The 21,498-nt window shown below is 63.6% G+C and overlaps 1 protein-coding gene across 8 annotated transcripts in view; it reads right to left on the reverse strand.

The window, feature by feature from the left end:
- CAMK2A (calcium/calmodulin dependent protein kinase II alpha) overlaps window positions 1-21,498 on the reverse strand; it is a 105,552-nt gene that overhangs the window by 11,838 nt on the left and 72,216 nt on the right. For 4 of the 8 annotated variants that reach the window (XM_021085017.1, XM_005652962.3, XM_021085020.1 and 1 more), the window contains 11 exons: window positions 20,978-21,043; window positions 20,797-20,869; window positions 17,990-18,092; window positions 16,359-16,442; window positions 16,067-16,161; window positions 14,914-15,036; window positions 14,488-14,571; window positions 12,761-12,803; window positions 10,154-10,194; window positions 5,398-5,430; window positions 4,409-4,457 (listed from right to left, as the gene is read on the reverse strand). In XM_021085017.1, the coding sequence (XP_020940676.1) occupies window positions 4,409-4,457; window positions 5,398-5,430; window positions 10,154-10,194; window positions 12,761-12,803; window positions 14,488-14,571; window positions 14,914-15,036; window positions 16,067-16,161; window positions 16,359-16,442; window positions 17,990-18,092; window positions 20,797-20,869; window positions 20,978-21,043 (794 nt within the window). The remainder of the gene's footprint in view (window positions 1-4,408; window positions 4,458-5,397; window positions 5,431-10,153; window positions 10,195-12,760; window positions 12,804-14,487; window positions 14,572-14,913; window positions 15,037-16,066; window positions 16,162-16,358; window positions 16,443-17,989; window positions 18,093-20,796; window positions 20,870-20,977; window positions 21,044-21,498) is intronic. The other 4 variants (XM_003354356.4, XM_021085018.1, XM_021085021.1 and 1 more) reach the window with 1 other exon arrangement.

Raw genomic sequence — 21,498 nt, forward strand, 5'->3', positions numbered from 1 at the left:
GGCTTAATAACGGCCCCGGAGCCACGTCCTTCCCGTCTCAGTCCCCGTACGGACGATGGAGCAGCTAATGGCTCTCACCTCAGAGGTAGGTTCAAGGACTGAGCTAAGAACATATCAGTAAAACTAACACACACACGGAAGGCCCTTACTCCGAGCAGCAACCATTCCAGCCCTTCCTGTGTAAATAAGGATGCGTCATGGAAAGCACGCAGAGCCGTGCCTGGCGCTCCGAAGCGAGAGCTCTGCTCACCTTCCCTGGAACTCTCTGCATTGGAAGCTTCCCCCAAGGACGGCCTCTCGCCTCTGGCCCAGCAGGGACACTTCCCGGCAGCCTGACACAGGGTATGCCTCCGGCTTGGTTAGAACTTTGGGACTTGCAGCTGGCCGAGGAGGCCACCACACCGCCGACGGCTTTTGCCGCGTGCACCCATCTCCCTCTGTCACGTTGAATTCTCCCCCGCCCCCAGTCACAGTTCTGGTGGCCCTTCTGTCTTTGGGGGCGTGCAGTGCGCACCTGCTCCCTGGACGCCATGCTCTCCCCTCAAGCCTTTTCTCCGCAGGACTCACGGCCTCCAGGGTAGGGTTTGCAGGATCTGACTCAAGCTGGCCGGCGCTGCTTTGAGGACACTGAAGCTGTTCAGATGGCTGAGTAGGAGCACGCAATCCCTGATGTGACTTGCATGCTGCATAAATCCCAGGACTAAGGGAGCACTCTCTATCCCCTCCCCAATTTTGGACACTATTCCTCTATTAATGCAACCCAAGACAGCATCTAACTCGGCCTCCAGCCACTAAGGACTCCAAGTTTGTCAATAGGTGAAGCCTAGCAGGCAGGAATCTTCCCAGCTTCCGTCTCTGGAACCGAGGATCCGGGGGTCTCATGCAACTTAGATCTCGAGAAATTCTCCCTGCTTCTAAGCCCAGGCCCCTGTCCGACTCGTTGCTCTATGACAGGTTCGGCCAGCAGCTGCTCAGGAGCAACCTCTGGGGTTTCTCATCTGCCAGGCATCCATCCAGACAACGAGGAGCGCTCGTCTGTGGATAGGCAGTCGAAGCGCCAGAGAGGTTAAGGCACTCTCCGGAGGCCGCACAACACGCTGGGGCTGAGGAAGGATCGGCATTCCTGACTGATATTGCCCAGGATGTCTCGGGCCAGATTCTGAGGCAGCACTTTGGGTTGGAGAGGAAATTCCGTTTCACGGAGCTGAACGGGAGGAGGTTGGGGCGGTGGCAGAAGCCCGTGAGCTCAGAGGGAGAGAGGCCCATGCATTGAGCCCGAGGGGCTCTGAAATATTAAGGCCCCTCCTTTGCTCAGGGGAAGCGTCCCCTGTACGGTGGCATTTCTAATTGACCTTACTGTTAGGTCAGAACCCACCCCGTCACCACGATTCTCACTTGGTAGGAAGACTTTACAAATTAACGCCGGCAAATGGTTCTTGGGAAACTTTCTCGGAGGCTGAGAAGCTGGGGGAGGCCCACACAGACGCGGAGGCTCCTCCCCCAGCAGGAGGGAACCGGCGCAGGGAGCAGGGCCCCGGCTCTTCCGTCAGTAACTGGACGCGGTCTTTCTCTTCCCTGAGCCCCAGGCCCCTGTTGAGAAGGGCAGAGGCTCAGCTCTGCACGCGCTCCCGCCCCGATCCCGGTATCTCTAAAGTTCACGGCGGCGAAGGTCACGGGCCTCCGAGGTGCCACCCGGAGCTGTTGGCCCAGGTGGAAAGTGGCTTTGGCAGGTCATCTTCTGTAGGAACGGGGCACAGACACTTTACATTCTATTCCAAACAGTTCTCTGTCTGTGAAACACGAACATTTGTCTTAAAATAATCTTGGAGTAAAACGGACACTTATGGCTTCCTGTCCTTCCACTGTAAGCTCCGGTTTGAAAGAAAAAAAATGAAGATTTCTATTAAACAGTGGCAAATGCCAAACCCTGAGCAGGCACTTCAGACACAGCCTCTCAGTCCGTCTGCCCAGCAGTCCTCGGAGCCTGGTACTACCGCCATCGCCTCTCTGCCGTTGAGGAGACTGAGGCTCAGAGAGGTCGAGTGGATGGCCGAAGGTCGCCCAGCAAAAGGCCTCCCTGAAGAAGCCCAGCGCTACGCCGCCTCCACAGACCCTGTCTCCTCGGAGACCAGGATCATAAGCCCGCAATGCGTCCCCTCCAAACCCCAGCACCTGACTGCGAGCGCGGGGAGAGCGAGGCTGAAACGTGGGACGTGGCTCCGAAGTGATGCCGGTGCCTCGTACCCGAGAGACGTGACATTCCCTACGCTTCTTTTTGAAATGAATACTTTGAAACGGCACAGCTCAGAGTCCTTCCTCTTAGTTACACCCTAAACCCCATCGCCCCCAAGCTGAAGATTCGGCCCCCTGGGGACAACTGCCTGTGGGTTAAAGGTGATGAGCTCACCCGGTTTTCCGGGACTCTCCTGTTTGCTCTAATCTCTGACCAATACCCCCTGTCCCCGTGTCACAAGTGCTGTTGCTCTAGGCGATAACCAGCCGACCGCCACCAGCGGCGGCCGAGATCTCCTGACGCGGCTTTGCTGGCTACGAGTCCTCCAAAGAAAGGAGAACGCGTGTCCGTCCGAATCCTGACTCCCATCTGGAAACTTTTTTTCTCCTTTTTACTATGAAACTCCTCGCCATTCCTCTTAAGGGTCGGGGTGTGGCGCGGTCTTTGGGGCACTAGCCTGCTGTGGCCCTCCGTTGCCTGGCAAAGCAATAAAGCTGTTTTCCTCTCCTTTACCCCAAAACTCTGTCTCTGCATTTTCGTTCGGCACCGGCAGACAGAGGCCAAATTCCGGCAACAGAAACACCAGGACTCGGCCACCGCAGGGGCAGGGCCGGGAATTCAGTCAGAAAATCAGATGCCCACGTCTTGGCCTGCCGCCCGGGTCCCAGGGGAATTCTTCCAGCTAATGCCTTTGGGAGGCCGCCCCTCGTGCCATCCATCGCAGAACCTCGACTGGCTCTAGCGCCAGGCCCGGGGACGGAGTGGTTCTCGCCTGCCCAGCTGGGAATGGCCAGACAAGCGCCCATGCAGAGTGGGCTGGCCTTCCAAGCACGCCGACAGCGCCAGGCACGGCGTGTGTCAGAACGGCCGTAAGTAAACCGAATGGCAGGGGTACACAGAGACGCGTCATGCCAAGCTCCAGCCCGCGGTCTGCTCTGCCGGAGGCGCATCCCTGAGCCCCGGGACATGGCTAAGCCAGCACAGCCGTGCTCTCTCCAGGCCAGAGCTGTTTTTCTAGACCCCAGAGGCTGCCCAGGGGTCTGGGGGTGTGGGAGCCCCCACCCTTGGCAGCCTCCCTTCCTGGGGGAACAAGGACGGCAGGGTACAGGCGGGACAGCAGGAACACAGCACCCTGGGCACACGCGGGTGCTCCACCCTCGCCCTCCAAAGCCCCAAGGCCTGGCCCACACCGAGGCCTCCCCACCCATGGTTACGAGCCAGTCCCTGGAGCCACACTGCCCGGGTTCCCATCCTGGCTGGGCCTTTGACGCGCTCCTGGGCCGGAGCGTGGGGCTGAGGGCGGCGCCGCCTGCCGGGCTCTCGCAAGGCGGAGATGAACAGGCCGCTCTGGCGGAGGGTCGATGGCACACGCGCCCCCTGAGGGCAGCCGCTCTGCCCGCCCCCGTCCTGCTGCTTCCCCGTCTGCTGTCGGGTCTCGGTTGCTCTCCTTCTTCCACCTGAAGATTTAACCACTGCCCGCGGGAGCCCCGGCGTCCGGGTTGGTCTTAGGCAGTGCTTCCCACATCCCAGTTTTGTTTTGTTTTTTTTTTTTTGTCTTTTTGCCTTTTCTAGGGCCGCACCCGCAGCATATGGAGGTTCCCAGGCTAAGGGTCACATCAGAGCTGGAGCTGCCGGCCTACCCCAGAGCCACAGCAAAGCGGGATCCGAGCTGCGTCTGCAACCTACACCCCAGCTCACGGCAACGCCAGATCCTTAACCCACTGAGCAAGGCCAGGGATCGAACCCGCAACCTCATGCTTCCTAGTCGGATTCTGGATTCGTTAACCACTGAGCCATGATGGGAGCTCCTGAACTTTCTATATTTTGGCTTTTTTCCCTTCCTTTCCTATTATTGCCTCAAGTTTTTTAAATCAACTCCTTTTCCAAAAAAATTCAAAACCATGTCAAAAGGAAAACTTAGACTCCTCAGTACGTTACGACTCGACTGCGTTACATTAATTTTTTTCTAATAATACTCTAGCGAAAACGTCGCCTCTACAGGCAGAAAAGTCCTTCTGGGTACCGCCCGGGAGCCAGGCACCCCACATGGGGCCACAGTGCCATGAACCGTCTATAGGGAGTTAAAGCGGCGAGATGGGGCACGAGGTCGGCCCAGCGGCCCCTTCAGGCGGGGGCTGTCGGGGAAGGGGCTGCCGGAGCCCGAGGCCCTCCTACCTTTGGTGTCTTCGTCCTCGATGGTGGTGTTGGTGCTCTCAGAAGATTCCTGCAAAGGAAGAGGGTGGTGGTGAGGCCGCCTGGCCCGAGGCCACGTGGGGGCTGCCCCGGCTGCCTGGCGCTGCGGCCCCGATCCGAAGCATCCGAAGCCTCATCGGCGCTGCCATCCAGATGCTGCGCTGCAAACCCTGCCGGACCTGGGGGCCTACGGAGGGCAGGGCCCAGCTAAGCAGGTGGCTGGTGGGGAGGGGTGGCGAGGGGGAGGCAGACGCTTCCCGGGAGGGCTGGGAGGGGCCCTGGGCCCTGTCGCTGGAGGGGCAGAGAGGGTGCGGACGACAGAGAGGCAGGTGGCGGCCGCAGGATGGGGCGGGACGCACACCGGCGGGAGAGGAGGCGAGCACGGAGCGGGGAGGCCCAGGGTGAGAGAGGCTGGGCTTGTCAGGGAGAAAATCCCCACAACCGAGGGAGACAGCGATGGAGTCCAGAGAGGGCGCCCGAGCCCCTGCGGGAACCCCTCAACAGAAGCAGCGGCTGGTGGCTCCTCTGCCACCGGCACGCCCTGGGTAGCCTTGCAGAAGCTCAAGAAGGGCCTCGACAGCCAGCGGCGTCCACCGCTTGGGCCAAACCAAGCCCCCCAGTGGCCACAGCCGGCACAAACCAAGCCCTGAGCTGAGTTCCAGAGCAGAGGGTGGGGGGAGCGAGAAGCCACGGTGGGCGGTGGGATGGGGTTCAAATCGACCTGCGCCTCCGGGGGAGTTGGGGTCTCCCGTCGGGCTGCTGGCCCGGGCCGTGGAGTTGGAGGTGTCAACAGAAACACGCCAACAACACGCACACACAACACACATGTTGTCACACGAGGCACACGTACCAAGCACGCCCTGAGCGCCCTCTCCCCGCCCCGGGTGCCCAGAGCAGCCTGCAGGAGGGAGGCGGGGGCGAGGGTTGGAGGCCCAGGATTTACCGGCGTTTGGGAGACGGCAGACACTCACCATTAACTGAACGCTGGAACTGGACTTTCTTTTCTGGAAAAACAAGGAGAAGAGATGGGACAGGAAAAGACACGGCATGAAAACGGGAGGAGCAGAGCACGGACGACAGGGAGGCTTGGAAGGGGGACAGGCCTCAGGGTCACACCTCGGTGGACCCTTTGCCGCCAGCAACCTCGGGACAAGGAATCGGGCCCTGGTCGCTCAGCTCAGAGGTCTGGGGCCTGGGGCGCAGCTGCCGGGGACTCAGCAAGCCAAGCACCAAGCTCCAGGCCAAGGCTCTCCTGGGCGAGGGCAGCCCTACGCCAAGCTCCGACGGAGCGAGCAAATCCTGGGTCCTGCGGCTGTCTAAGGCCCCCGGAATCCAAAGCTCCGGAAGGACCAGAGCTGCCCAGGCCGGGAGGCGAGGCCCGAGGTCTCCTCCTGCCCTCCCCGGGCCGCTCTGCTGGAAGGACCCCGCTCCTGGTCTGGCTGAGTGTCACGGTCCCTCGGGGAACTGGTCCAAGAGAGACATGACCAGGCCCTGCAAAGAGGTGATAACTAGGTCTGGGCTGGGGCCGAGGTGTCTTTTTTCTAAACGACACCCCCAGGTGGGTCCAAAGCAGGTTCAGCCCTGAGAACCCGGCCTCCAGGCGGCCTCGGGGAGCCTGCCTGTGTCCGCACTGCCCCAGGGGCCGGCCTTCGGCTCCTTTATGCTGACGGAGAGACGGGGGCACAGGCAGACACACAGCTGAGCCAGGGTTCGTGTGTCTGGGCCCTGCCACTCGGCCTGCTCTGGCTTTGGGGGCCTGGCGCGCCCCGTCCTATGGGCTGGGGGCCGAGGGAAGGAGAGACGGAAGGAGGGGCACGCAGGTGCCCTCCTCCTTCTTCCAGCTCCAAGCCAGCATCCTAAAGATGCACTCAGAGATGGGTGCAGACCCACGCTGGTACCTGCCCGGCCCCCGGCGCCTAGAGACCCCGCGGATGGCCAGCATCCGCCCAGGGCCGCTCAGCCAGCTGCCAGCAAAAGGGAGGCCGAAAGCCCTGGGCCGGGCCCTCTCCTCTGTCCGGGGGTCGGGGCACCGACAGCCTGACGGCTCCTCCAAGCTGCACCTGGAAGCATGCACATCTGAGAGGCCGGGAGGCCACTCCCCTCACTGCCCTGTGCGGGGAGCCAAGGAGGGGCCTCAGATGCCGTCTGGGTAGCCTTCGCCTGGGGGAGGGGGCGGCCCTGGCTATTCTCTGAGGGTCTAATGCTGGGCTTTCTGACACCGCATCCCGGAGCCTCAAATCCTGTGCTCTCCATCCAGGGCCGGCCCGGCTGGCTGGCTCAGGGGGCGTTTGCGGCGGGAAGCCGAGCCCCCTGCCTCTGCCCAGCTGGCCCCGGGGCGTGGCTGCCGGCAGCCTGCCCGGCTCCCCTCCCCTCACCCCGGCTGGCCAGGCGCGGTGTGATGCCCGAGGAGCCCTGCGGGGGCCGGAGGTTCCAGGCGGACACGAGGAGGGAACATAGAGCAGAGACCGCATCAGATTCGGACGCACAGTGACAGGATGGGACATGGGGAAGAGGGGCACGACGCAGCACGGATGGGACACCAACAGGGGCAGTGAGTGCGGCTGAGGGGCGGGAAGGCTTCGTAGATGAGAGCCTGGCAGGGCGGGGCGGGCGGGGTGGGCGGTGCTTCTGGGTGAGAGAAAGACTCACTTTGCCTGACTCGGAAAGGGGTGGTGACGCTAGTTAGACCCTCCGCCGATCGGCAGGTTTCATTTTGTCACCAAAAGTAGAATCATAGCTCTTACAACCACCGGGAGACCTTGAGGTCGGCAAGGACGACAGAAACGCAATGTGGTCAAAACGAGCCTCAGAGAGCCCTTAAAACCCACAAAGCTCAGCACTGTGTTGTGTCTTTAACCCCAACTGGCCCGCTTTTCCTCCAGCGCTGGACCCAATCACGGCTTCTCAATAAGCCCCAGACGACTCAGGGGCTTGTCTCCAAGGACCAGGGTGCAGAAGAGAAGGCATTTCCCGCTTGGGCGGGACCTGCGCACATCATGAGGCGGCTCCAGCAGGCCCCCCGAAAACAACGCCTCTCCCCTCTCGCGCAGACGGCAGAACTGATGGCCGGGGGCCCCAAGGATGGCACAGGGGGCCCAGGCTCAGACCCTCAGTTCTTGGGTTGACATCCAGCTTCAGTCACAGCAGAAACGCGAGTGGAACCCCCCCCCCCGCCCCGACAATGACGACACCTTGCAGGCCAGGTTCCCCACATCCCGGGCAAAGCCTCTGGGTTACTCTCACCTTCCTGATGCCCCCCCAACCCCCGCCGCCCACCCCAAGGAAGGGGAGGAGGCCGAGCTGCAGAGAGAAGGTCGGGCCAGGGAGGGCCTCGGAGGGTCTCCTCCTTCACACAGGGCCCCCGGGAAGGCACAGCCCCTCCTGCACCACAGGAAGCAGCGGCTCTTTCTTCGCCTGTGCCCACTGGGGGCCCCGCGGGGACCAGCCAGAGCCCCGCCACGCTGCGAGATGTTCTCGCTCTCAGGCAGCCTCACCCGGAGCCAGACGAGAGCTTCGTCCCAAGACCTGGCCTGAGGGAGGCCCTGACCTCGCCCCTGGCGGCAGCCTTGGCCAGGGTCACAGCCGAGGGCCAAGAGGACCCCAGTCGCCTCCCTCAGACACCCCTCCTCCAGGAACCGACCTGGGCCAGCGCCCGCCAGCGTCCGTGGCCTCTGCCCCGTAGCCCCCAGCACGAGTTTCCCCCAGAAACGACCTACCACTGGGGCCAGCTCGGGCCCCCGCTGCTCCACGCCTGGCCCCAGCACACGGCTCGTCCCTCCGCCGCCCTTTCAGAGGGGACTCACAGGGAACCCCAAACAGCGCAAGCCCAAGCTGGACTCCCTTACAGCCTTCGGGATGGATGCCCGTTCAGCTCACATGCAAGGCTGGCTTTAGAGCTGTGGTCCCAAAGTTCCCTTGAGCTTTCACGAGAACTCCTACCCACAAGCCCAACTCACAAAGCGGAAAAGATCATATGCCACTGACTGGCACCTGGAGGGCACATGCCACACGCCAGCACCGGCCTCCACGCGCGGCCTCTCAGCGCCGCCTCACGACGGCCCTGGCAGGCCGGAGCCCCTCTCCTCCCAGCGCACGATGAGGGGTACAGGCTCGGGGGGGGGGGGCGGAAAACCGCTGTCCGCTCACCCAGGCTCTCCGCCACTGCCATGGTCCACGGAGCTGTTTGTCTGCAGTGGGCGGGAGACGCCCCAAACCTTCTCTCCTGGGCCGCCCCCTCTCCCATCGTCCCCACCTGCTGCCAGAGGCGCCTCCCCAGACCCAGGAGTCCACTGGAAAACCACGAGCTTTGGCCCATAACCGAACAGTTACAGACTCCTCAAGCACCCAAGATGAGAAGGGAAAACTTTTTTTTTTTTTTGTCTTTTTAGGGCCACACCCACGGCAGATGGAGGTTGTCAGGCTAGGGGTCTAATCAGAGCTGCAGCTGCTGGCCTATGCCACAGCCATGCCAGGTCCAAGCCAGGTGTTGCAACCTACACCACAGCTCACGACAACACGGGATCCTTAACCCACGGAGCGAGGCCAGGGATCGAACCTGCGTCCTCATGGATGCTCGTCAGATTCCTTTCTGCTGAGCCACAATGGGAACTCCAAACTTTTTTTTTTTTTTTTTAAGGAGAAAAAGAGCTTTATTGCTTGGCCAGCCCAAGAGGGCCACAGCAGGCTAAGGCCTTAAAGAACGAGCCTGCCCCCATTTCATTCTTGTTTCTTTAAGCCAAAATCTTGGAAGTCATGGGTTCACCCCCCTTTCACACCACTGTACCCACGGGGAACCTCAAGCCCTAAGAGTAGCAGGGCCCAGATCCCGGCCTCAGGCAGACAGCCCGGCTCCCCTCCCTCCAAGCCCCGGCAGACCAAGACAGGGGCCTGAGACTCTAAACACCACTACAAACCAAGCCATGAAGCCACCGGCCCACCTGGGTGGCTGTGTTTGGACAGCGTGCCACAGCTTTCAGTGTCCCGGGCACAGCCTTGCCCTGGGGCCCTGGCTGGGCAGGGTCCGAGCCCAGCAAAAGGCAGCGTCTCAAGAGAGGAGAACCCACAAGGCGAGCCAGTGGCAGGGGAGGAGGGAGCTGCGGAGAGCGGGGACCAGGCCCCAGAGGGCAGGGCGAGCGGAGGGAGGGGACGGATGTCAGGCGGGTGTGGAGCAAGGGGCTCGGGCAGCAGGCGTGGGACAGGGCGGCCTGGGTCCGGGGAGGGGCGGAATTCTTGGCGCTGAACTGGCAGGCCTCCGTGGGGATGGGTGCCTCTGGATGTCAAAGCCGAGAGGCTGGGCTGCCCATCCTCTGTGGGCTTCGTAGGCTGGACAGGCCGTGCCTCGGGTCAGGGGCCCCGGGCCGCCAGCCCCCACTCGGGAAGAGGGAGGCACGGCTCCCGGCACCCAGCCCTCTCTGCACCCTAGCTCCCCAGCCCTCTAGCCCTGGAGAACCACAGAGTCTCCTTCGGCCTCCGTCCTTAGGGCCACCCCAACCCCAGGCCACCTGCCTCTCCCCCGCTCCTCAGCCCTCCCCTCCCCCTGCCCCGATCCTGGCGGGAACGGGGGCCCGGAAGCCCGGGTCTCTGGGTCTGGGGACGCCGGTCTGCCCGGGCGACCAACCTGCCCAGAACACCGCGAGCAAGGCCTGGCTCTGCCCCTGGCCCTGCCAGCCGGGCCCTGAGGGCGGAAGCGCCCCCGGAGGCAGGCCCTGCCAGCTCTCCGGGCCTTACCTTCACGCCGTCATTCTTCTTGTTTCCGCCACTCTTCCCACCTGCAGAGGAGTAAAAGTAGAGGCTTAGCAACACCAGGCAGGGCACCAGGGCCCACAGGGCCAGGAAGAGCAGCATCCACGGGCAGCGGAAGGCACGGGGCCGGCCGGCAACGCGGGGACGCCTCCTCCTGGGCCCTCTTCCTTCCCGGGTGGGCTGGGCTCCGCCTTGGCAGCGATCTCAAGTGTGACCCTCGGGCCCCATGGGCCGCGGTGGGTGCTTGGCCTGTCCCGGGGCCGTGGAGCTGCTCTTTCAGTCTGGGGGTTCCCTCTAGAGCCCGGTCGCTCCCCGAGCTGTTGGAGGCCAACCCGGAGGCCCGGCTGCCCGGCCCGGGGCTGGCGGCTCCCTCCCCTCCGGCCCGCTCTAATTTTAGCCCCATGCTGCTGTGGGTCATGTGTCAGCCCTGCCCACTCGCTCTCGACAGCTGCGAGCCGCATTTCGCCCGTGAGAAGAAGCAGGTGCCCCCTGTCTGGGGCCTCCCCTGCAGAGCAGCCTCCCCTGCAGAGGCCTCCCTGCCTCCAGCCCCGAGCCCCACGCGGGGGCGGCCGAGCAACAGCTCTCGGGGAGGCCACACTTGCCCTCCTTGCCCTGCCCTCCCGGTCGCCCCCGGCCTGAGCCCTTGGGGGAAAGGGCAGGAATGCCCAGCCCGGGCCCGGGCCCCCGGCTGCTTCAGACCCCAAGCAAACGGCCTCGAGAGAAACGCAACGGTATCTCCGAAGCGCCTGACACGGCTCCCGACACGGCTCCCGATGCGTACGCAGCAGATGCTCAGTCAACGGCCGCCACGGAAGGTCCTCGTCCCGGCAGCCCGGGGAGGGCGAGCCGGGGAGGAGAGGGGCCCGGGGCGTCGGCGCCCCCGAGGCGTGGAAGGACGGGGCTCAGCCCCCCGGCCGTCACCACATTCCCACCTCTGGGCCCCCTCGGCCTCTCAGACCGAGGTTCCCTCTTGCAAAGCAGTTGGGGGCGGGGGGCAGTGAGTGCCCCTGGGTCCCGAGGCCGAGAGGAACGGCTGTCCCCCCACCCCCGGGCTCTGTGGGCCAGTTCGGGACCTCCCTGCCCCTCCGGCCTCCAAGTGGCCCCAGCCCGCTGCTCCGGCACTGCGGGGCCCGTGAGGCCACACATTCTGACTTTCAGGAGAAGTCAGAAATCTGGGAGTTGCTATGAAATCTCCTGGCTTTTAAGCGCTTGCCCCCCATGATTTTTTTAACCACCACTGGCCCCCCCGGCACATGGTGGGAGGGGAGCTACCCAGACACCCCATGGTGTGAGCTCTGGACTGGAGTTCTCCAGGCGCTTCAGTTGTTAAAAAAAGCCTCTGCCTGCCGGGCGGCTCATCTTTCAGCTGAAGGAACTGCAGGATCCTGGTCTGGGGGCGGGGGGGAAGGCAGGGCAGGGGTCGGGGAGAGAGCACCAAGCCCAGCTTCCAGCAGTTTCCTGGCCCCGGGTCTTGTCCCAGCTGGTAAAACGGGCAGATGGACCCTCTCGGCAAAGCCAGGGCCGGAGCTTCCCAGAGGCCGGGCCTGGTGGTGGGACGGGCCCTGTGCCCACGGTAGCCCAAGGGCCCCTCGGGTGAGCTTGGCTATATCTGCTCGGCTGCCCTGTCAGCCTCCCCAGGCTCCCGAGAGCCAAGCCTCTGGCGGGCATTGGCCCCGGCACTCGCCACCGTGCCAGGGGAGCTTCTCGCTAAGCCCCAGCGCTAAACCCTTCCCCTTCTCTCTTCGGGGCCACATGCTGCGGGCGCAAGGACGCCCCGCCTTAACAGGCCAAGGCCGAAGGCTCCCGCCTTGGACGCATCGGTGACCCAGCCTAGGAAGGGCACTTGCTCTGGGGCTGGTCAAACCTGCACTGCGGAGTTCTCGCTGTGGCTCATCGGGTGAAGAACCTGACTAGTATCCATGAGGACGTGTGTTCGATCCCTGGCCTTGCTCAGTGGGTTAAAGGATCCTGCATTGCCGCGAGCTGTGGGGTAGGTCGTTGACCCGGCTCAGATCCCACCTGGCTGTGGCTGTGGTGTAGGCCAGCAGCTTAGATTCGACTCCTATCCTGGGAACCTCCATATGCCACAGGTGCAGCCCTAAGCAGCAAAAACAAACAAATAAACCAACAAACAAAAAACCCTGCCCTGCATGCATCCCTCAGGCAGTGTGACCTGGGGCTAATCAGGGTTTAAACCTGCCCGAGCCTCTGCTTCCTCACTCAGAGAACAGGTGGCCATGGCCTGGTCGCAAAGGCCACCTAAGCGAGGGCGTCGGGGCTGGCTAGTCCCTGGGCCTGGCTCGGCTCCTCCTGAGTCCACAGCCAAGGACGGGAGGCCTTTCGCCCAGGCCAGCCCAGCCCGAGAACCCAGTGAGAGGTGACGAGGCAGCCACATCCTCGAACCCTTCCGGGTGGGCCTCGGCTCAATGGGCTTCCTCTGCTTCCGAGGTCGGCATCAGATGAGCGAAGCCTCCAGCCACAGGTCCTCCACAGCCCCCACTCTCCCCGGCGGCCTGAGGGCACCAGGTGTCCCACAGAGCAAGGTCCCCACTCCTGCAGGATGTGAGGGCAGCGTGAGGTCCTGCCACCTACCAGAGAAGTTCCTGGTGGCCAGCATGGTGGTGAGGATAGCTCCCTGCAACAGAGAAGAGGGGGTTTGGGGAGAGGAGGCCGGAGGTGGGGGGAGAAGAGAGGCAGAAATGGGAGGGGAGGGGGCAGGAGAGGCAGAAATGGGAGGGGAGGGGGCAGGAGAGGCAGAGGAATGGGGGGAGGCAGAGAAGTCGGGGGAGGAGAGGCGGGGCTCCGTTCTGACACAAAGCCAAAGCCTTCCGCCCGGCCTCCACTTCTCCCACCCCTGCAGCCCAGAGACCACCCCTCCCTGGAGAGGTCGGGGTGAGCTGGGTCTTAGAGGGCACGGCTCTGGGGACGGGGCCATCCCAGGAGCAGATATTAATAGGTGCCACCGGCTCGGCCAGAGCTGGGGGTGAGCTCGGGGACAGCTGTCCGTGGGGGCTCGTAAAGGCCAAGGACGGTTCCCGCTGGGTGAGGATGTGCCCCTCGTGCCCCCCTGCCCCCACCCTCTGAGCGGGGCGCTCAGCTCCTCAGTCCAAAACGAGGTCAGCCCCGCGCGGTTGCTGAGCTCGGACCCCTGGAGGCTCCATGAGGAGAAGGCCCCTCTACCGGCGCCTGGCTGGGGCCCTTCTGGTTCCGACGCTGTCTGCTTCGGACTCTGAGCCCAACAGTTCCTGATTTTAAGCTTCCCTAATTCTGACAATTTGAGGCTTCTTCTGTGACAGCTCCCACCAGGGGCTGCAGGGGACTCAGGTCTCCTGGCCCCCACCCCCTTGGCCCATGTCCCCGTCCTGAGCCACCGCGCCAGGCCTGGGCGCAGTCAGTGAGAAGGAGCCATCACCCAGCAGCCGCCACTCAGTGTGTGATGGCTTCTCTGTTCTGACCAGCGGTGGACCCTCCAGCTCTTCCCACCTGCTCGCGATGTCCCCTGCCAGCTCCAGGCAGGGGGCTGTCATGGCCATGTGGCTTCCTTGGGGCCATTCCCCTCCCGCGCTCGGCAGCTGGGGTCTCTCGCCCCGTCACCGTCACCCCGAAACCTCTCCCGGCCACTCTGGAATACCTGCAGTCCCCAGGGGTCAAGGTCACGCTCCCAGATGGGGGCGCAGCCTCCCTGTGTCTGGCACAGGCGCCTGGTCTAACTCCACGAGGCCAATGCCTGCTTGCCCCTCGGGATCCCAGCTCAAGGGCCAGGTCCCCAGGAAGGCCTCTGGGACCCTTCCCTGGTTGGTCCAGACTGGCTCCGTGGCCCTGCTAGGCACCCACCACTGCCCTGTAATGGCCCGGTCACTTGTCTGTCCTCCCACCACTCACCGCCCAGCCCAGAGAGCCGCATCAGTAATGCTTGTTTTTTTGTGGGTTTTTTTTGTTTTTGTTTTTGTTTTGTCTTTTTGGCCTTTTCTAGGGCCGTTCCTGCGGCACATGGAGGTTCCCAGGCTAGGGGTCAAATCAGAGCTGTAGCCACTGGCCCACACCAGAGTCACAGCCACACGGGATCCGAGCCGCGTCTGCAACCTACACCACAGCTCACGGCAATGCCGGATCCTTAACCCACGAAGCAAGGCCAGGGATTGAATCCGCAACCTCACGGTTCCTAGTCGGAGTCGTTAACCACTGCGCCACGACGGGAACTCCCAGTAATGCTTGTTGACGCGGGAAAGACCTAGCCACCAGCAGGTGTCTTGGCCGCCGGGGAGACCCCAGGCAAGCCCCTCCCGCGGCCGGGGCCCGGGGCGAGGGCCCGCCATTACCTTCAGTTTCCTCCTGGCGTTGAACTTCTTCAGGCAGTCCACGGTCTCCTGTCTGTGCATGCAGGAGGCCACGGTGGACCGGTGCTGGGGGAGGGGACAGACGTCAGTACACCGAAGGCAGACAGCCCCAGCCCCGCCCCACAGAGGAGCCTGTCTCTGGGGTTGGGGGGTCTTGGGTCTAGGGGGTGTCGTGAGCGTCCTGGCACTGGCCTTCCGTGCCAGCGGCGTCCCCCGTCACGAGGCCAACCCCACAGACCTCCCGTCACCGCTGGCCCCGTGAGGACCTGCACCAGGGGCGGTGTCTCCGGATGAAGCCTCCTTGGCCTCGTGGGCCCGAGGGGCCAGAGGCGGGGCCAGGGCCCCGTCGGGGGCTTGACCCGGGGGCCGGGGGGGCTCCTGGGAGGGGCCTCGCAGAGAAAGCCTCACCGAGATCCAGGGATGCTTGAGGGCCTCGGCGGCCGTGATGCGCTTGGAGGGGTTGATGGTGAGCATCTTGTTGATCAGGTCCTTGGCTTCCGGGGTGACGGTGTCCCATTCCGGCGAAGGGAACTGGAAGGGGCAGGGGGCCAGGTTTGCCCAGCCTGCTCCGGACCACCCCTGCGATCCCCCAGCCCCTGTCTGGCAGGGGAGCAGGCAGGGGTCCCACTGCCCATCCCCGCGGGTGCCCCCCACCAGGAGGACCTGCGATTCGGCCTTTGGCGCCCGGGACAAAGCAGAACAATGGCCAGGACCAGAGGGGCCTCCCCCTGCTCCCCGAGGCTGCGCCTTCTCCGGAGAGCAGCCACCCCAGCTCAGAGCCCAGACGTCAGCATCAGAGGGTCGGTTCAGGCCCCAGCTCGGCCTCCTGGGCTGTGTGACCTTGGGTGTGTCACACGACCCCTTGAGCGGTGCCTAGAGAGCTTGTGAGGCCTCAGTATGACATGAAGGTAGGACACACAGCCTGGAGGAGTCAGCTGGGAGAGAAGCAGGGGAGCCCGGGAATTAGAGCCACGGACGCTGGGGTCCCGAGCGCCTGGGCCACATCGCACCGCTGCCACTTCTAGCTAAGCCGACGGGCAGCGAGTTAACCTCTGAGCCTCAGCTTCCGCTGTGTAAAAGAGAGCAGCAACAATGCCTGCGTCCCGACGGGCGTGAGGCGGCTGAACCGCAGTGACGTGAGGGTCTGCTCCTCGCGCGCACGTGTGTGGGCATATGTGTGTGTGTGTGTGTGTGGTGTGTGTGTGTGTGTGTGTGAGAGATACGTAACAGGCGCGGCTGTGAATCCACCGTCCATGGATGTGTGCAGAGGACCTGGCTCCTGACACCCACCCTGCACCCCTCACCCCACTTCGGTGCTGCTTCTGCCCGGGGGGCCCTGGGGACCCAACGCCACCCCTGAGAGGCCTGGTCCCCAGCCCGGCCAGCTCATCGCCGGGCCCCGTCAGCCCTCAGGCTCCACCTGCTCTTCAGCCGTGACCAGGGAGGGGCAGGGCCCCCGAATGGGCTGGAGGGAGGGAGGGAGCCCTCCTCACCGAGACTTGGCTCCCACTGGAGGGGCCCCGGGGACCACAGGGAGGCTGCAGACAGGGGCGGCACTCACGTCATAGGCGCCGGCTTTGATCTGCTGGTACAGGCGGTGCTGGTCCTCATCCCAGAACGGGGGGTACCCCACCAGCAGGATGTAGAGGATGACCCCTGGGAGGGGGAGGACCAGAAGGGCCTTCAACACCCCCCCCCAGCAGGATGAAGAGGATGGACCCCTGGGAGGGGGGGGACCAGAAGGGCCTTCAACCCCACGGGCAGGAGAGACGGGGGCAGGAGAAGAGCGACAGCAAAGAGAGTGGGCACCAGAGGGGCAGTGGCAGGGGAGCTGGGGCCCTGGGTGGACTCACCGCAGGCCCACAGGTCCACAGGCTTCCCGTACGGGTCCTTGCGCAGCACTTCCGGGGAGAGGTATCCGGGTGTCCCTGCGAAGCCTGCTCCCCAGACACACAGACAGGCACACAGACAGGCAGACACACAGACACACAGACAGGCACACAGACAGGCAGACACACAGACACACAGATAGGCACACAGACAGGCACAGACAGACAGGCAGACACACAGACACACAGACAGGCAGACAGACAGGCACAGACAGACAGAGAGATACAGGCAGACGCACAGAGAGGCAGACACACAGACAGGCAGACACAGAGACACTCAGACAGGCAGACAGACACAGACAGACACACAGACAGGCAGAGAGACACACAGACAGGCAGACACACAGACGGATACACACAGGCAGACGCATACACAAGACACACACACAGAGTTGGCATGTAAGCAACCTGGGACGAGTCCTGCTGGGGGAGGGACGAGGGTCGCTAGAGACAGAGACGATGCCCCCTGCCCCCCAGAGCCTGCCAAGAGCCAGAACCCCAGCCTGGAAAGCCAGCAAGGCCTCTGGAACAGGGCACAAGGACAGAGGCCGCCCGTCACCCCCGCCCTCGGCAGAACCCTCGATCCAACCCAGGGTCCGTCCCACAGACTCTGAGTCCGTGACCAACCTCCCCTCCCTGCAACCACTTCCGGTCAGATGCCGGCGGCCCTGAGGTGCCAAGTCCTTGCCTGTCGGCTCCAGGCTGTGCTGGACCCTTGCCCGCCGCCCACCCCTTCCGAGAGCCAGTCAAGGGACGGCAGGAGGCCTGTCCGTCGTTCTGGCTTCGCCCTGAGTCTCTTTTCCTTCTAGGCCTCAGTTTCCACGTTTGTCAATTATGGGCTCAGGGACTCGTGTCCTCACACCTCCCAGCAGCCCTGGGAGGAGCAGGTGAAATAAGGGACTCAGAGTGTTTGAACGAGTCACTGCGGGACTAGTTGGGTGTTTGCGCTGAGCAGGGCCGAGCACGCCCCAGGCCCGATCTCCTCTGATCTCGTCACAGCCCCGAGGGACGTTCTGTGAGCACCCCCACACCACACACATCTCACCCCATCTTACAGAGGAGCAAACGAGGCGCAGGGAGACAACTCACCCAGAGCCACACACCTTGTGAGCAGCAGAGCTGGGATTTGAACCCGGAACTCTGGCTCTTAACGACAGATCAGTGTCACCCCCAGAAAGTATCCCCAGACAGCTGAAAGGATGCGTTGACGCCAAGACCTCAGCGCTCCCTGGTCATCTGAGCTTAAATCCTGGCTTTAATCTCCCTGGAACTTTTCTCAGCTTCGTAGCCCCTGCTCCTCACCGGCAAAACGGGGCAATGGCCCCCAGCACCCAGGCTCTTAGGGGACACGTGGTGGCCCCTCGCCACCTGCAATCTGGGTGTGCGTGTGAAAAAGCCGCACCCACGTCCCCGCACCTGGCCGCCAGAGAGCTCACCTGGGTGACGCCCGCTGGCTGGGTGGGGCCTCTGCCCCCCACGCCCTGGCTGCTACACGGCCGTCTCTGACCCGCCCCCGCTCGGGCAGACGGCTTCTAGAGCCCCGTGTGTCCACGTGAGGCTGGCCCCCGACACCCCTGCCCCCCGTCCCCACTCACCAAACCATGCCTGCTGCTCCCCCTCCACCTCTATGGCCAGGCCAAAGTCCGCCAGCTTCACCGCGGCGCCCTTGAGCTTGGAGGCCAGCAGCAGATTCTCCGGCTGCCAGGACGAGAGAAGAGGAGAGGCCAGAGGGGACAGTCAGCAGATTCGGGGCCGGGGGTCCTGGGCTTATGGGAGGAGGGGCTGAGCGACGCAGAGGCGCCCTGCCCGCCCCGCCAACCCCAAGCACGGGACCCTGAGCTCCTCAGAGAGGGGACCCCCCGACTTGGTGCTCCGACTTCTGCCAAAGACCTTCCACCCAGCAAGCACTCCTTCCTTCCTTCAGGGGCTGGGCTGAGACAGGGTGCGGGGGCCAGAGGGAGGAGCCGCCACAGTAGGGAAAAAGAAGCAGCGTTTCTGGGGCCCCTAACACGTGCCAGCCACCGGGCTAAAGGGTTGGCACACACCCTTCCATTTATCACCGCACAGCCCTTTGGGGTAAAGCCTGGTTAGCCCCCTGCTCCAGGGGGGCCTCCTTGCAGCCCCTGAAACTGGCACGTTTACTCCCAGCGGGGTCCTCGCACCTCCTGCTCTCCCACCTGACGGGCTCTCCCTCCGAGCCTCCCAGATCTGGCTCCTGCGCAGCATCCAGCGCTCAGCTGCCCCGCACCGACTCCAAGAAGCCCTCCCCGACTGCGCGGGCTAAAGGCAGAGCCCCGGGCATCTGGCCTTAGCTCCTTGCTGTCACTTTCACAGACCTCCTCGCAGTGTCATGTCTCTCCCCGCTGCTCTGTGTCCTTGTCCATTATCTGTCACCCCTGAAGCACGGGAGCTGCTGACGTGCCGTCTGCACCACTGTGTCACTAAGACTGAGCAGCACGTGGCATCCGTCACATGTACAAGGCAAGGGGACTGAGGCTCCGAGCGTTAAGTGCCTCAGCACGTCACACAGGCGGCATCGAGACAGAGTCTGGCGCCAGAGCCGTGTTCTGAACCCACTCTAGGCTGACAGATGTGACGCCCCCAGGTGCTACCTGGCCTGCCGCAAGGCGCCGGCTTGAGCCAGGTCTGGGGGACAGGAAGTCCCCTCCTTGGGACAGAGGGTGGTAAGAGTGTAAATGCGCCCGTGAGAAAGGCCCAGCTTCTGGTCCCCCTGCTGCCACCTCGGCGCTGTGGGACTTGGGTCAAATACGCCCCCCCGAACTTCAGTTTCCTCTCAGAAGGGGGGGATGCCTCCATCGTGGGTGGCTGTGGTCCCCCTGTGAGAGTCACCGCAAAGCCCGCACGCGGTGGCCCGCAGTGCTTGGTCGGCCTCAGGACTCAGGGGAGGGGGCGCTCCAGTCTCTGGAGTCGGCTGGTTTCCGGGGACCCCCCTTCCCAACTGAGGCTTGGGAGAGGGTCCCACACGTGACCTTTCACTGCCCAAAGCTGGGCAGGATGCAAGCACCACCTGCTCCTTTGTTAAGGCCTCTGGGGACGGTGCACCCCACGTGTCCTGGGTCCCAGTAGCTGTTCTGCCCTGATTTGATGAATGTGCCACTAATTAATCTACCCAGAGTGGCCTAAATCTGCGCCGCCTCTCACGGTCGCTCCTCCCGCGCGGGGCTGTGGTTCTAATGGGAGCAGGCCCTCGGGGAGCGCCGCCTGCAGGCTGGCCAGAGACCTTCTCCGTGTCTGCACTTGTCTGCGGGTCTAGACTGAGCCACAGAGAGCTCACCTGGGCTCAGGTGTGGAGCCAGCGAAGGCTCGTGACAGTCAGAGGGAAGCACGCGCTCAGAGTACTGTACCCCAGATGGGGACCTAGACGGACCGGAGGGCGCCCAGGATGAGGAAGGCCTGGAGATCCCATCCCGGGGCTAACGGGGGAGAAGCGCCTGCGGAAATCTTAGGAGCTGCTCCAAAGCCAGGGCTGCTCTGAGCTGCAGACGCGCCCTCCCTGTAGCCCCAAAGGGTAGGACCGGGGCTCACAGGTGAAGCCCCCACGGTGGGAAAGATTGAAGGAACATCTGCTAACAGTTCCAGGGGCGACCTGCAGAAGTGCGTCTGCAGCCTCTGAAGGTCAGAGGGCAGAGGTGACCGGCGGCGTCGCCCAGAAGGGGCTGCTGCACAAACAAGAGGTGCAGGGAGTGGCTTTTGCCTCCAGCTCAACAGGGGCACCGGATCTGGGGTCGGAAGGCCGGGGCTGCCATCCTAGCCCAGGCGCAACCGCGATGCATGCTCTCGGGCAAATCCCTTGGACTCCTGAGGCCTTCGTTTCGCGCTCTGCCAAATGGGGGCGATCTGTGCCGCCACGGATGCCAGGAGGCCCAGAGAGGGCCTGAAGTACGTGCTGGCTGGGCAAGGCCGGGCGGCTGGTGCCGAGCCTCCACCCCACGCGAGCTTAGTCCTATCCGTCTCCTTCAGATGGGAGGAGGGGGACTCGGAGGCCCCCGAGCCTGTCTACCTCCCCACCCCGAAGCCCTCCAGAGACCCAGAGGCAAGAGGAACAACGCGCTGGGCAGCAGGCCCCAAGCCGTCTCCTCGGACCGCCTCCCCGCCCGAACCAAGGTTGCTATGGCAACCGCACTGCAATGAAGCTGAGGCTGGGCAGCTAGAAAGTGGCCCAGCTGGGATCTGGACCGCGCCAGAGCAGCCCTGTGGCCCAGCTGCCCCTCACCCGGCCTGGCACAGGGCACCTGAGCCTGGGAGTTGGGAGACCCGGGCCCCGAGCTCAGTTGCTCGGCCTCCCTGAGCCTGGTTCCCTCATCTGGACAGTAGGGGGCACCCCTCCCCCAGCCCCACTCAGGGACGCCAACGGGGCGGCACCCTCGGCTGGGTCGCTCACCTTCAGGTCCCTGTGTACCACCCCCATCTGGTGGCAGTGGAGCACGGCCTCCAGGATCTGCTGGATACAGTGACTGGGGAGAGAGAGGAAGGCCGGGAGATGAGAGCGGGCCTCCACGGGGGTAGCAGGAGGGAGTGCCCGGCCCCTCGGGCACCACTGCCAGGCCACACCCAGCGCTTACCTGGCATCGGCCTCACTGTAATACTCGCGGGCCACAATGTCCTCAAACAGCTCCCCGCCGGTGACCCTACAGAGACAGGCAGAGTCACCTCCGACAGAGGCCCCAGGGGCTGCGTCTTCTGGAAAAGTCTCCAGAAAGCTAAGGATGGAGCCCAGGGACCTCAGAACCTCAGCCCCAAAGGCCACTGTTCCCGCCACAACTGCCGGCCGGCCCAGCCTTCCGCTCCCCTCCCGAGCCCTCTTCGGAGCCAGAGCGGGGCTGAGGTTGGGACTGGGGGTGAGACAAGAGAACACGACACTGAAACTCATTAGGCTCCTGGAAACCCAAGGGCTGGGGCTTTTTTGTTTTTCTTTTGCTTTTATTTATGTTTTGGCGGTGCCTGCGGCATGCAGAAATTCCAGGGCCAGGGATCGAACACATGACACAGCAGCAACCCAAGCCACAAGAGTGACAAGGCCGGATCCTTAACCAGCTGAGCCACCAGGGAACTCCTTTCTTCTTTTTAAGAGACTGTTTCTTTT

Source organism: Sus scrofa, chromosome 2, assembly GCF_000003025.6.
Source record: "Sus scrofa isolate TJ Tabasco breed Duroc chromosome 2, Sscrofa11.1, whole genome shotgun sequence".
NCBI classification, from domain to species: domain Eukaryota; kingdom Metazoa; phylum Chordata; class Mammalia; order Artiodactyla; family Suidae; genus Sus; species Sus scrofa.